The sequence below is a fragment of the Pseudonaja textilis genome, chromosome 1 (genome assembly GCF_049901715.1).
Source record: "Pseudonaja textilis isolate UNSWEBS1 chromosome 1, rPseTex1.2, whole genome shotgun sequence".
Lineage (NCBI taxonomy): Eukaryota > Metazoa > Chordata > Lepidosauria > Squamata > Elapidae > Pseudonaja > Pseudonaja textilis.
Window position 1 is genome coordinate 73951762 of NC_141990.1, and position 13500 is coordinate 73965261.

A 13500-nucleotide genomic window follows, 5' to 3' on the forward strand; every position below is an offset into this window, starting at 1 on the left:
GCAAACCACTTCTGAAAATGTTGCCAAGAAAACTTAAGTAACTTGTTTGCTTAATCACTAGGAATCAAGATTGACTTGGACATGCACACAAAAACGGTACTGACATACTCTCTCCAAAGGAAACACTACAAAACATTCTAAATAAACATCACTATTTCAACAGTAATTTGCTCTTCAAAGTACCTACATCAAAATGAAGAATTCATTAACATGGTTAGGATGTTAACAGTCTTACATCTCCACTGTTAGAAAAGCCTTTTTTCTGCTGACATCTTCTGACCACTTCCAGTAGCAAGGGCCCATCTACTGGGGCTTTAGGTTCTAAAATGCCCAAGTCCTGAGCTAAACTTTCTCGAGGTTCAAGTCCATTTGACTGCAAAAACACAAACACAGATACACACACATGTACACATATATGCAACTCTAAGCCAAAAGGAAGTTTAGCAGTTCTCTAAAAAAAATTTTTTTTACAGCAAACTGAATATAAAACATTTTCATGTCAAAATTCATAGTCATAAATTCCTTTTTACAATATGCAGATGTCCGTGCCACAAATGTCCTCTTTTTCTTTTAATTTTCCCATTTTTCATTGGTCTTGTAGAATTCTTATTTAATTCTACAGTTTTCTATACAAATGAACTTGAGGTGTGACAGGTATTATGCTTTCTCACCTTCCAAATTCTTCTCCAGCTTAAATTTTAAGCTAAGTAAATGAGCTCTCTACCAGATACTACAAACATAGCCAACCATGATTGTACTGGAAAAAATGTTCATTTATGGAAGGACCCTTTTATGACTGTGCCTGCCATTCTGAGAGTTGAAGTCCACAAGTCATGTGACTTTATTGTGGCTATTATAGTATAACTTCTAATTATAGTAAGTAAATAAATGTATTGTATTGTATTTTACATTATACTACACTACACTATACTACGTCACCCAGAACCATTCAGAATTATCTATAGTATATATGATGTAGGTCTTTATAGAGCAACTAAAGTTTGTGATATTGAAAATGCAAATTGTTTTCTAAACCTAGAGGCTTGTTTTTGAATTATCCAAAACAAAAGCTTGTTGTCAAGCTTAAAGAAATGTTATGATTTAAATTTTGCGTTAAATCTTGAGAGTCTGTGACCACAAAATATATTTAAAGGGGGTCCACGGTGAAGAAAAGATTGACAACCATTGTGTTATAGGCTACTTAACTGAATATTCTTTACTTCTATCTTGGTCTAAGTCAAATAAACAAAAACTCAGAAATCTGTAATTTAATTATAGCATCACAGCATAAATGAGACACTGAAACATTAGATTCAACTTCTCCTGCATTTAATCTATAGTGAGCATGACTATATTCCCGTTCAGGATTTGCCAAAACAGCATACTAATTAAGTTTAAAAATGAATTCAGGTTCCATTAAACCAGAACAATATCAGAGTATAATGTTGAAATAAAAATATTAAAAACGCTTACTGTGCTTGATTCAGGTTGAAACACAGCTAAAGTAAAATCAAGATTGAAGAACTGAAGAAATTCAGCAACAAGACTAGCCACCAATCGGCCTTTTAAAGAAAGCATATTAAATGTCTTTTAATTACAACTGTTAATTAAGTCACATAATTTAATTTAGCAAATACATTTTGGATTAAAAAATAAAAGATTTTAATATTCAAAAGGAACTTAGGATTTTTAATATAACAGAAAAGCATTTTGAAGTTCAATAATGTTCTACAGTATGGACAGAAGCGGATTAGAATTTTGAGAATACAACTGTGGGCCTGTTAATCAAATGACTGCCTTTGGGATGCTTGCCTATTTGCAAAATACTTGACAGGAGGGGACATGGACATTCTCATAAAGTAGCTATTTAAAGTCCATGATATAATTCCAGTGGAAATTAAGGTGGGAGTGGGGGTTCTAAGGCATTCCTATAAATACGATGCAAGTGTCAGATCTGTGTATCGGTCGTTCTTCGATGGAAGAAAAGGGTGGTGGTGGTTTTGATACAGTTAATTGTTTCCCGCTCAATGTAACCTAAATATCTCACCTCTTGGAGATTGAAAGAAGAGAAGGAGCCATATAGATTCCAACACCGGTAGAAAACTCCTGGGAACCTTTCCTTAGTTGCTTTCCCAGAGACGAGGGGAAAATAACATGTTCGCACTTGCGGATTGGTGGAATCCACATCAGACTATGGGGGAGGGGGTTGGGGTTTCAAAAGTTCATACTTATTTTTTTGAGGGGAGAGAAACTGGTCCTTATAGCAAGAACCTAGAATTTTGCTTTATAACAGGGGTGGGGAGCAAGGACCCTTTTATGACTGTGCCAGCCATTCTGAGAGTTGAAGTCCACAAGTCATGAAGGAGCCGTTGTTCCCCACCTCTGCTTTATGACATCTTCCTAATTAATTTTTAATTAAATATATTTTAAAAAGTCAGAATGGGAAATATGAGAAGCACCAATATTGGATCCCTCAGGCACCATGGTGCTTAGTCTGATCTAGATCTAAGTATCTCCAAGATGCATTAAGTAATAAATATTTAATTCAAAGGTATTATCTACAAAGCCCTGCATGGCATACTGCCAGGTTATTTGCATGACTGCCTTTTCTTAACATTTTCTGTCCATCTTACATGCTCCAATGAGGTGATGCTCTGGGTCCCGTTTTTGAAGCAATGTTACCTTGTGAAACCCAGGAAGTGTCCTTTCTCGAAGAAGGCTTTTGGCCATCCATTATATGCAGACTTTAAAAAAAGAAATTGGGACTCTTTCCCCTGGCACGTGGGTCGAGGTGAGCCTCTGAGTTCCCATTTCATGTGGTACAATAAATCTTAGTTTCTGATCACCAGTTAATCGTTTTGTTTTAGGCTCATGTTCCATTTTACTTTTATATTTTGTATGCTTCATGAAGTCATTTATTGCTTGAGTTAAGCAATGTTTAGAACATATACATATTCTAAATAAATAAATAACTTTGCAAGGCTACATTTTCTTATTGGCCCGTATATTCTTAAACTAATGTAGCTTAGCACTTAAGAGAATGACATCACAGTTCCAAATGAACTCAATGGCTATTATTTCATAAGTGGAAAAAGACTGTAGTTGTAAGTTATGAAGAAGGACTTCTCAGTTTGAATGTCACCTTATCATGAATTACAGTATGTTTATATATTCCCTGGGATGATTCAGGTAAGCCTGATTTCTCCTCCTTACCCAGAAATCTCAATACAGTACTTTATTTTACTAAAATTCTTACATCTTTATAAGGCCAACATGTGAAGAATCTAGAGTATTTTTAGTGCTAAATGTAATAAATATAAAAATATAAAAGTTATAATTATTATTTTTAAAACATAAAGGAATATATATTGGTCTTTAGTTCGTATTTAACCTTTCTTCCCAAATTCTTTTTCAATGGTGAAGCTAGATCACCAGCAGACTTGTTTCATGCAACTGATTTTTAATACTGAATCTTGGCATTTCTGTTTAAATTTAATTAAAGTTGTTTACCAAAAACATCTTGTCAAATAATAACATTATGTACATTATTACAATGACCCACATGGTTTCACTGAATACCTATGGATATGGATATATTATAATTTTCATTTGCCATGTGGAAAGAATGTGAATAATAACTTTTTCAAGGAGCAATAAAAGGTTAGATTTCTTTTTTGATCTCATACAAGAAAAAATGAAATAATTCTGCTAGTTCAGTACAACAGTAATTCATTCAATCCATGTCAGTTCCACTATGTAGACCACACCCAAAAAATATTCTGCAGAAAGGCTAAACATCTTTACCTGAGATTGGCTATAACAGAATTGCCCTTCTCATATTTCAGTGAATTAGAAAGGAGGAACCTGAGCTGTTTTCAATTGTTATCTATTTTTTTCAGACTTAAAAAAATGTTTCAGCTCTTTTTGCCTAGAAAATGGTTGTTGCAGTATTTTGTCAAGGTTGTTTACTTGCTCTCTACATTCTCCCTTTCATCATCACATGATCACTTTTTGTGAAACACATACTGTAATTTTAATGAATAGAAAAGAGGCTTACCATCTTTTGTGCTTAAAAACTTTTTCAAACTTTCATTTACCAGAGGAGTTTTATTCTGCTCAAAAAAAGAAAGAAAAGAGTTAAAGAGATTTTCCTACACTGCAAAATATTCACTACTTCAAAGCAATATAATAAAAGCAATAAAGCACTCAAGAGTTGCTTTATCAATGAGATGGATAGCATATGAATTTAATAAATAAGTAATGATGGGATTTATACTGAAGAGGCAAATAACAGAATGATATTTCTCTTAACTTAAATGAACATCTTTTTGGTCCGTCATCAGAATCAAAGAGCAGTCAATGATTTAGTAGAAATAACAAGCTGATCCGAGTGTTCAACAACCATCAGAACTAGATAAAAAGTCAATACTATACAGATAATCCTCATCTTAGAAACCATTCAAAGTTATAACAGATCACTCCCCCAAAAGGAAATTACAACCTAATTATGAAGCTCCCATGGTTTCCACTCCGTAGTCATGTAAATACAATTCAGGCCCTCAACAACTGGCCCACATTTATCTCCATTTGCAATGTGCTTTGGTCACGTGACTGTGATTTGGTATTCTCCCCCCCCCAAAAAAACCTGGCATTTACTTAGCATTTTTGGCAAAAATGCCCCAAAGTGAACAATTAGTTCATTTTAACAATCATGGCATTCACTTAATGACTGTCGATTCATTTGATGACCATAATGATTTGCTAATGACTGCTGCAAAAAGTTATAAAACTGTCAGTCATGTAATGATCCACTTTATAATCACCACAATTCATGACTATAATGGGCTGGCTCCATGACGGTTGCAAGTTAAGGATGATCTCTATATGGTGGGATTGTCAGCTAAAGAGAGGGGACTAAAAAGGCATTCCAGCATGGAGTCACTAAAGAAAAGTACCATAACATCCCAAACAGCCTTAAAGATAATACCAGTAAAACTTTTATTTCTGAAACGATGGTCCCACAGCAAATGCAGGTGGGCTGATATTGCTGACATCTTGGGAAACCATATTGTGTTCATCTGTGGCAGTTAGCTTTTTCAGATGTTACAAATTATCAAGTGAAAAGAAACCCTACAGCCTTCTCCCTCCCTTTAAGAGTCAGCACCTAACATTACCTGAGGACCTCAAAGGTGCTTTTTCAAGAGGCAACTGGACTTTGTTTTTATTTGAAGACATTTAGCTTCTCATCCAAGAAACTTCTTCAGCTTCTTGGATGAGAAGCAAAACATTTTCAAAGAAAAACAAGGAAGTTCAGCTGCCTCTTGAAAAAGCATCTTTGGGACAACTATGAGCTGGATCACTGAGAATCTCCATAGACATTACCTGAGGACCAGAAATAGTTAAGCATACTCATATTGTTCCTTTACTTAAAAGTGTCAACAAAAAGAGATATTTATCAGGGGTGTCAAACTCATGGCCTGGGGGCCAGATCTGGCCCGCAGGGTGCTTAGATCTGGCCACAAGGCTACCTTGGAAATAGCGAAGTACTGGCCCGCGGTATCTCTGCCAGTGAAAATGGAGCTGGGGGTGCAAACAGAGCTTGGGGCACGCGCACATGCCTCTCTGGGCCGTTTTCAGCCACGATGGCCTCTTGCAACCCTCTGCTAACAAGGGAGCTCTGAAAACAGGACCTGGGAGGGCCACATGCACCCCCCCCAAGCTGTTTTCACTGGCTGCAGGAGGCTGACACGGCTGAAAACAGGGCCCACAGAGGGCATGTGTGGCCCACTCAAGCTCCGTTTTCACTGGCAAGAGGTCACAGGAGGCTGTCGCAGCTGAAAACAGAGATCAGGAATCTGCTTTCGCTGGCAGAGCGCTCAGCCTACCACAGGTGCCGACATGAGATATGTCAATCTGGCCACGCCCACCCTGGCCATACCCACCCCAATCCCCAAGATCTAACACATACCTGATGCAGCCCTCAATGAAATCGAATTTGACACCCCTGATGTATACCATTACAACCAATTTAAACATTTACTTTGGTGTCTTACCTCAACTTTTTCTTGCTCTTCAAGTGCTAAAAATACAGCTGCCCGCAATTCTGCCTATGATGAAAGTTTTGTGTAAGATGATGTATTTTAGATAACAAGCAAGCCACATGTGAAGTGACAGGGACAAAGAAGCAGTTGGATTTTCACCTGCTCTTTCACAATTCGGTTGCTCATGGTTTATGTTCAACTATAATCATTAGTTACTCCACTACACATCCTGATTTATTGTCTTCTCAATTACTTGAGATATGAAACTGTAAGAACTAACATATTTCCATTACCTTTTTATGCCTTATGTTGTGAGTTTATAAGCTTATGGACAGGGATGAACCTGCTAATCTTATTAAAAAGTGCTCCAGGAACCTTTTGGCTGAAGAATAAAATGAAATATTTTAAACATATACAGGTCTCATCTGAACAAAATTATCATACTATACATACTATACAAAGTATAGCTCTCTAGAGAAAGTTCTAATGCTGGGAAAGGTGGAAGGAAAGAGAAGAAAAGAATGACCAGCAGCAAGGTAGAAGGCCTGAATTATGGTGGATTTGGCTGCATCACTGGAACATCTGAAGGATCAGGCTAGGGACAGATCATAATGGAAAAACTTTATGCTGTCATTGAGAGTTGGAGCCAACTTAATGCTACACAATCAAACTATCAACTTTGAGCAAGAAATCAAATAATTATAACTTTATTATTACAAAACAATTTCATTAAATTTTAATCTATATATAAATAAAACAATCATAAAAGTAAACTTTATAGTTCCTGGATAATACCATTAAAACAATTTCATTTAAAACCATTTTTTCTGGGAGACATGACTTTCCTCAGACTTGTATGAAATCTAAAATTTAGCTTTTATGTTGAGATAACACCATTTCTTATTCCACATATACTTTAGATGGATACATACATGGATACATTCATACATACATACATACACATACAATAAGCAATTTTAAAAAATACTGATTAAGACAAAACAGAAGCAAGATCCAGATTTCAATGTGCATAGCAAAAGCTCTGTCTTGTGATAAAATAAAAATTCTAGCTGGTACTATCCAGTCATGTTTTTTAAATTTGTTTTTGGGGAAGTAGAGTTAGAGAAACATTTTCAAGGCTACTATGAAGATAACTAGTGGAACAGCTTGCTTTCAGAAATCGTCTGTGCTTCATTACTGGAGGTTTTTGAGAAGAGACTGGATAGCCACTTGTCTGAAATGGTATAGGGTCTCCCTCTTGAGCAGGGAGGCTAAACTAGAAGACATTCTATTCTATTCTATTCTATTCTATTCTATTCCTACCCTACCCTACCCTACCCTATTCCCCATTTACCAGATAAAGTCACTTAAATTCACTCTAGTTGAACTCTGGCTATATAAATTATTTGCAGCTGACTGAGGAATGGTGTAAATGATTACCTGGGAAGGGTTTAAAATCAGACTGATGCAACTAATTAACATCTATATTACTCCTTCTTGGTTAAAGCCTCTAAGGAGATCTGGTGTTAAATCATCCTTGAGGGATGGAATAGTTCCCCCAGCAAGAGGCAGTGACCCATTCCTCTCTAATACATTGTCCCTTATCCAACAATACAATTTTTATTTGATCTAAAAATTTCCCATTTTAGGGAAAGATAGTTTGCAGCTCCAGAATGTCTCGAGAGAATACAGATTATTTGGATCCCACAGCTGGGTTACAATACTGAGATGGTATTGATTGCACTTGTAGATAAATTTTTAGAGAGCTTGGGATGGGTGGTGCATCATGCAATCTCTTAGAAACTATCAATACCATTGATCCTGATATCCTTCTAGATCAGCTCTAAGAGAACTTGAGGCACACTGCTGAATAGGTTCTTTGTTCCCTAGGGCAAGTTCAAATCAATGTTGGTGGGAGAAGAGAGATCAGCCTAAAACCCTGCTTTGTGGTACTTATCATATTGTGCCTTCAATTCTGGCAATAGTATAACTATTAAGACTAGTTACCAATGATAATCCTGTCCTCTGTGAGTGTATCAAATCCCCTACTAATGGGTGGCCCTTAATAGAACTGATTGCCATGAATGAAATGATTCCATATGTACACTACTGTATGAAGAAATGTTTCTTATTGATCCTGGATCTCCTTGCATCCAGATTCTTATGTGGGGTCCAAATAATCTGTATTCTCTTGAGACATTCTGGAGCTGCAAACTGACTCTTTCCCTAAAATGGGAAATTTTTGCATTTATCTACTTTTTCACAGGAAATAGGATGTAATATGTTCACATTCTAATAATCAAATCTTTTATAAAGGTATTGCAGAGTTGTCCAGCACCTTTTAATACAAGAACACAAAAGATAGCTAAAATTAAAAAATCTCATTGGATTCAGGTACAATTCCTGATGGCTTCATGTTAGTGTCCATGCAGTACTGTCACAAAAGCTACATGTTTTCTCATGGAACATTTTCTTCTTTGGGTTTTTTTTAACTATCCAGCAGACCTGGTATTTCCTGGAATATAAAATTATAATGCTGGGACATAGTGACAGGAAAAAAAAAACTACCTGTATTTTGATCTAATCTGTGACACAAAGTATAGCAGATAATCTGGTAGCAGTCACTACTTTTCAGTTTAATTTAGACCGTAAGATTAGACCATAAGATTGCTGTGAGAACAGAGGTAGCAGGGGAGAAGCATAATCAAGTACATCACCTTGGGTTCCTTAGGAAAATAACTGTAAAATGTAGGATTAATCTTTCTTTTCATTGTGAACCTGAGGCAGACTTTCTTATCCCAATACCCTAGAAAATATGGATGGGGGTGCAACTTCCAGCTCCCATATAATTCTAACCAGACTAGTATTGTCCAACACGTGCAAGGGTCTGGATAGAGAAGACTGACCCTATCATCATAAAATTAAACTGGACAGCCAAAGTGGCAGGGCAGTCAAAGGGGAAACCTTTTCTCGTGTAACAGGAATGAGTCGTTCTTACGGGTGATGCCCCCAACTTCACAACTTTAAAAAACGGGTTTTTTTTGTTTTTTTAAAAAAAGCGTCCTGGAGATACGACTGTTAACAGTCGCCATTCTCCACCCGATGACCACAGGCTATTTGCAGGGTCAGAAGTAGCGGCCTAAGTGCTGCTAATGACCGGTCACGCGCGACCACCCCTTGGAAACCATGGAAACAGAATGTTGGGGCTTCAGGAGGCCTTTATCTATTCCAGTCCGGCTTTCTTAACGGCCACTCATACTGTCCACCTCTCGACCCCCAACTAAAAGTTCGACGCATCCACCTTTAATCGAGGGCGGCGCAAAGCGTCGTCGCCCCGCTCGCCTCCCTTGAAAGCGGCGATGGTCGCGGCAGACGAGTTGGTACGGCTGGCGTGTCCTCGACCTCCTCTGCGGCCCGCGCGACCGGCAGCTTCGCTCTGGCGTGCGCCCATTCTCTCTCGAGCGTGCAAGCCCCGGGCGCGCTTCGCCCGTCTCTTTCCCCCGCCTCTTCAAACCTAAGGCTTAGCCCCGCCCTTCGCCCCCTTCACCTTGATTTTGTTGAGCACCCCGCTCGTCTCCAGCGTCTGCACGAGGAGATCTCTCAGCTCTGTATCTTCCTCCGCCGCTGCCATCTTGTTTCTCCCTGACAACCGGCTAAACTGTAAGCCACGATCTGCCCAGCCTCGCAGATTCGTTCCTCTGCTCGGAAGGGGAGAGGCTTCGTCGAAGCACGTGACCAACCGGCCTCCCGTCCACCCGAAGGCGCCAAGGGGAAGCGTCACCCGCGCGAGGCGTGCGGGCAGCCCGCGCTCTTTGGCGCCTCGAACGTGCGGACGGCCAACTTGGGGACCCAGCCCTGCGATTGGCTGGAGAGGCGCGGAGGCGGGAGTTTTTTGTTTTTTTTTACAAAGCGGCGAATTTTGATGGAGCTCGGTTTGGGTTTGCGCGAGCGAAGGCAATTTCTCAGCCTTTCCACATGGGACATCATGCCAGCTGGATGAAGTGGAATATTGATATTCAGCCCAGGGTGGCTGGGTGTTTTTTTCCAGCAAAATAACAATCCCTTCCCTAGAAAAAAGAGACATGGGGGAGGATAATGTCCCCCCACTTCTTGTCCTGGGTGGCCTCCTTCAGCTTGAATTCTCGTTCAAATATCTCTTTCCTAAGAACCGAAGTAGCCTCAGTGCTTGCTTTCTCTCTCTCTCTCTTCATATGTTTTAGTCTCCAGAACTTTAATCATCTTAGTTGCTCTTCTTTGCACTTGTTCCAAAGCCAAGAGTGGAAGTCAAAGGGAAAAAAAGATACTAGCAAATAATTTTCTTGTCAATGATAAGAAAATAATGGCAATGTGCAGTTGTTAAGCAAATCAGGGAGAATTACCACCTTTAATCTTGGATGGGGTGGCACTACCCCAAACAGACCCTGTGTGTAATCTAGGGGTTTTCCTGGACTCACAACTCCTGTTCAAAGAGCAGGTAGTGGTCATGGCCAGGAGGGCCTTTGCACAACTGCCGGTTGTGCACCAGTTCTGCCCTTTCCTGGATCAAAGGTCCCTATTCACAGTCACTAATGCCCTGGCCACTTCCCGTCTTGATTATTGCAACATGCTCTACATGGGGCTGCCCTTGAAGAGCATCTGGAAGCTCCAGTTGGTGCAAAATGCAGTGGCCCACATGGTTTAGTGCAGACCCCAGTGTACACATGTGTCACCTCTCCTGCAGAAGCTGCATTGGTTGCTGATTTGCTTCCGGGTGCAGTTCAAGGTTGTCACCTTTAAAGCCCTTCATGGTTTGGGACCGGGTTATCTGAGGGAACGTCTCTTGCCAGTCACATCTACCCGACCCATTAGAGCGAGGAGGCAGGGAATGTTGCAGGTTCCACCCCTGAGGGAGATACACCTGGTGGGACCCAGAAGAAGGGCCTTCTCCGTGGTGGCTCCCTCTCTCTAGAATATCATTCCCCCAGAGATTAGAATGGTCTCCACTCTAGCACTCTTCCGAAAGGCACCGAAGACCTGGTTCTGCCAGCGGGCCTGGGGAACCCAGAGAGGGATGGGGTCCATCAAATGACTAATGTGATCTGCTGTCGTTGGGGCGGGGGGACTTGGTTTTTGTTTTTTGTTTTGTTTTTTGTTTTCCCAAATTTTGTTCTATTGTACTTTACTAATTTATTTGATTCTTTTTGTTTTTTTTGTTTTTATTTTTTGTTTTAAATATGGTTTTACATTGTGTAAGCCACCTTGAGTCGCCATGGGCGAATAGGCAGCAACATAAATTAAATAAATAAATAAATTACATCACTATGGCTATTAAGTGAATCATCTGTTGTTAAATAAATCTGGCTTCCCCCATTGATTTTGCTTGCTGGAAGCAAATGACAATAATATGACTGCAGGATACTACATCTTAAATACATGCTGGTTGCTAAACGCTTAAATTTTGATCATGGAGATGTTACAATTTTAAATGCAAAGATGGTTTAAGTCATCTAAGTCATTTTTTCAGTGTTGTTGTAACTTTGAAGCGTTGCTAAATGAATGGTTATAAGTAAATGAGTACCCGTACAATATTAAAAAAAACTTTCCTTAAATAAATTGCTGAAGTATTAAATGCAAATTGACACATATTTTCAACCCTCTATCTGCTGTCAGGAATATTATACTTTGAAGTAATCAACAAATAATTTAATTGGAGTTATTCTCAAGTTAGTAGTATTCCAGCCTCTAATATGTATTTAATTTTACTATTTGTATTTTCCATTTTTAACAAAGATGAGCAGCTAATTAAACATTAAAAATAACGAATAAGCTAATGTTAGAAGTATAGGCCACAATGATTTGAACTTTCAGGTATGTTGAGATTTTCATGCTGAAAATGTGCACTGTAATGGATGTGACATGTGAACTATATTTAATATATTTTCAGATATGTATAGATTGGTTGTGTCTAGCATCTTTAAGTATTGTGCTACAATTTTATAATAGTTGAAGACATAAGGGAAAAATGTGGTATCACAAAATAATAGTTTAAATTAAAGATCCATAAATGAAATTGCTAACTGCAAAGAGCAGAATTGTTCCAGTAAGTGAATGCCTGATAAAAAATTAATTGAATATGAATATTATTTACCAGATTGATCAACTGCCTTTAGTTCCAAAATGTTAAAAGTTCCTCTGCATTTTGCTGCTCCTGAAGTGCACATTCTAAAAATGTTCATCAGTACAAATAAGCTTGAACAAACTTTTCCAGAAGAACCATCTTTTGCTAGCAATGTAAACTCCAAGTCTTTAACAAAAACTGAAATGATTTGTGTTAAACAGTGTGTCTCAATACAATGTTGGAAATGCCTCCCACAAAGGCAGTAGTGTAGATTAACTCTACACTACTGGAATATGTCTAATTTTTCTGCATTGTACTGGATAATGAAAGTTAAACCCTTTAATGTGTTTTTTATCTTTCTGATAATTACTTCTAGAATCATGCTGCAGGTGGCACTAAAAAGACATGTCCAAATCTTTAAAAGCAACAGTCTTCAAAGTAGTCTGTCAAAGAAATCTGACTATAAAGGTTATTTACTAGCTGAAACTTTCTGAGAAAATTTGTTTTGTATTACTTTTTATCTGAACTCTATATGTAATGAAGTATTGCTTGTTTATATTTTTTTATTCTTCCAAACTGGATTGTAAATAGATTGTTTGTAATGATACTAATTCTGTGTGTATGTTCTGGTGCCATTTCTTCCAATTTCCTCAGATTCCACTAAATTTATCAGGATCTGTTATATGATTAAGCAACCTTAATATTACACAATAAAAGAAAATAATGAAACACTGAGGCCTGTGATGACTGTGACCATACCTTAGAGGTCATTCATGGGTTCTATAGGTACTTGGCTGTTTCAGGTTTGCAACGGTAATCTTGTAAAAAAAATAAAGGTTGAATACATTTCTCAAAATATTTAGAAAACATCTGAAAAATCACAAATATTGCTGAACAAATCCAGCATTTCTGTGTCAAAAGGATCTCCATTATAAAATATGAATTAACTTCATTATCTAGAGCTGAAGAAGCTTCTTGAATGAGAAGCAAAACATCTTCAAAGAAAAACAAAGTCCACTTGCCTGTTGGAAAAACAACAACTTTGGGACAACCTTCATTATAGTTCATTCTGATTTATGAGCTTGCAACTAATCAGATGCAGTTTATATTTACACAGTATGCTTCTGTTTAAGCAGTTTGCTCAATACTAATCAAACTTGCAAGGATTGAATAACACATTTGGATACAGGGCATTTGTCTTTCTTTTACTTGGGTATTTTTAAATATTTATAGAATTTATAGAATATTTCCAATACAGCATTCTATAGATTAAACCTATAATCTTTAAGTGTTTCACAAAAATATACCAAATGTGCATTTATGATATCAGACTTGGCAAAGCCCATTGATTTAGAGTTGATG

At 38.0% G+C, this 13500-nt stretch overlaps 1 protein-coding gene across 4 annotated transcripts in view; it reads right to left on the reverse strand.

Moving 5' to 3' along the window:
• The window catches only part of CEP43 (centrosomal protein 43), a 28429-nt gene extending 18661 nt beyond the window's left edge, over nucleotides 1–9768 (reverse strand). Inside the window, exons 1-5 of one of the 4 annotated variants that reach the window (XM_026705112.2) lie at nucleotides 9589–9768; nucleotides 6054–6107; nucleotides 4058–4112; nucleotides 1474–1562; nucleotides 236–373 (exon numbers count right to left, since the gene is read on the reverse strand). In XM_026705112.2, the coding sequence (XP_026560897.2) occupies nucleotides 236–373; nucleotides 1474–1562; nucleotides 4058–4112; nucleotides 6054–6107; nucleotides 9589–9672 (420 nt within the window). In that variant the 5' untranslated portion in view covers nucleotides 9673–9768. The remainder of the gene's footprint in view (nucleotides 1–235; nucleotides 374–1473; nucleotides 1563–4057; nucleotides 4113–6053; nucleotides 6108–9588) is intronic. The other 3 variants (XM_026705113.2, XM_087938445.1, XM_087938450.1) reach the window with 3 other exon arrangements.
• Nucleotides 9769–13500: the final 3732 nt, after the last annotated feature.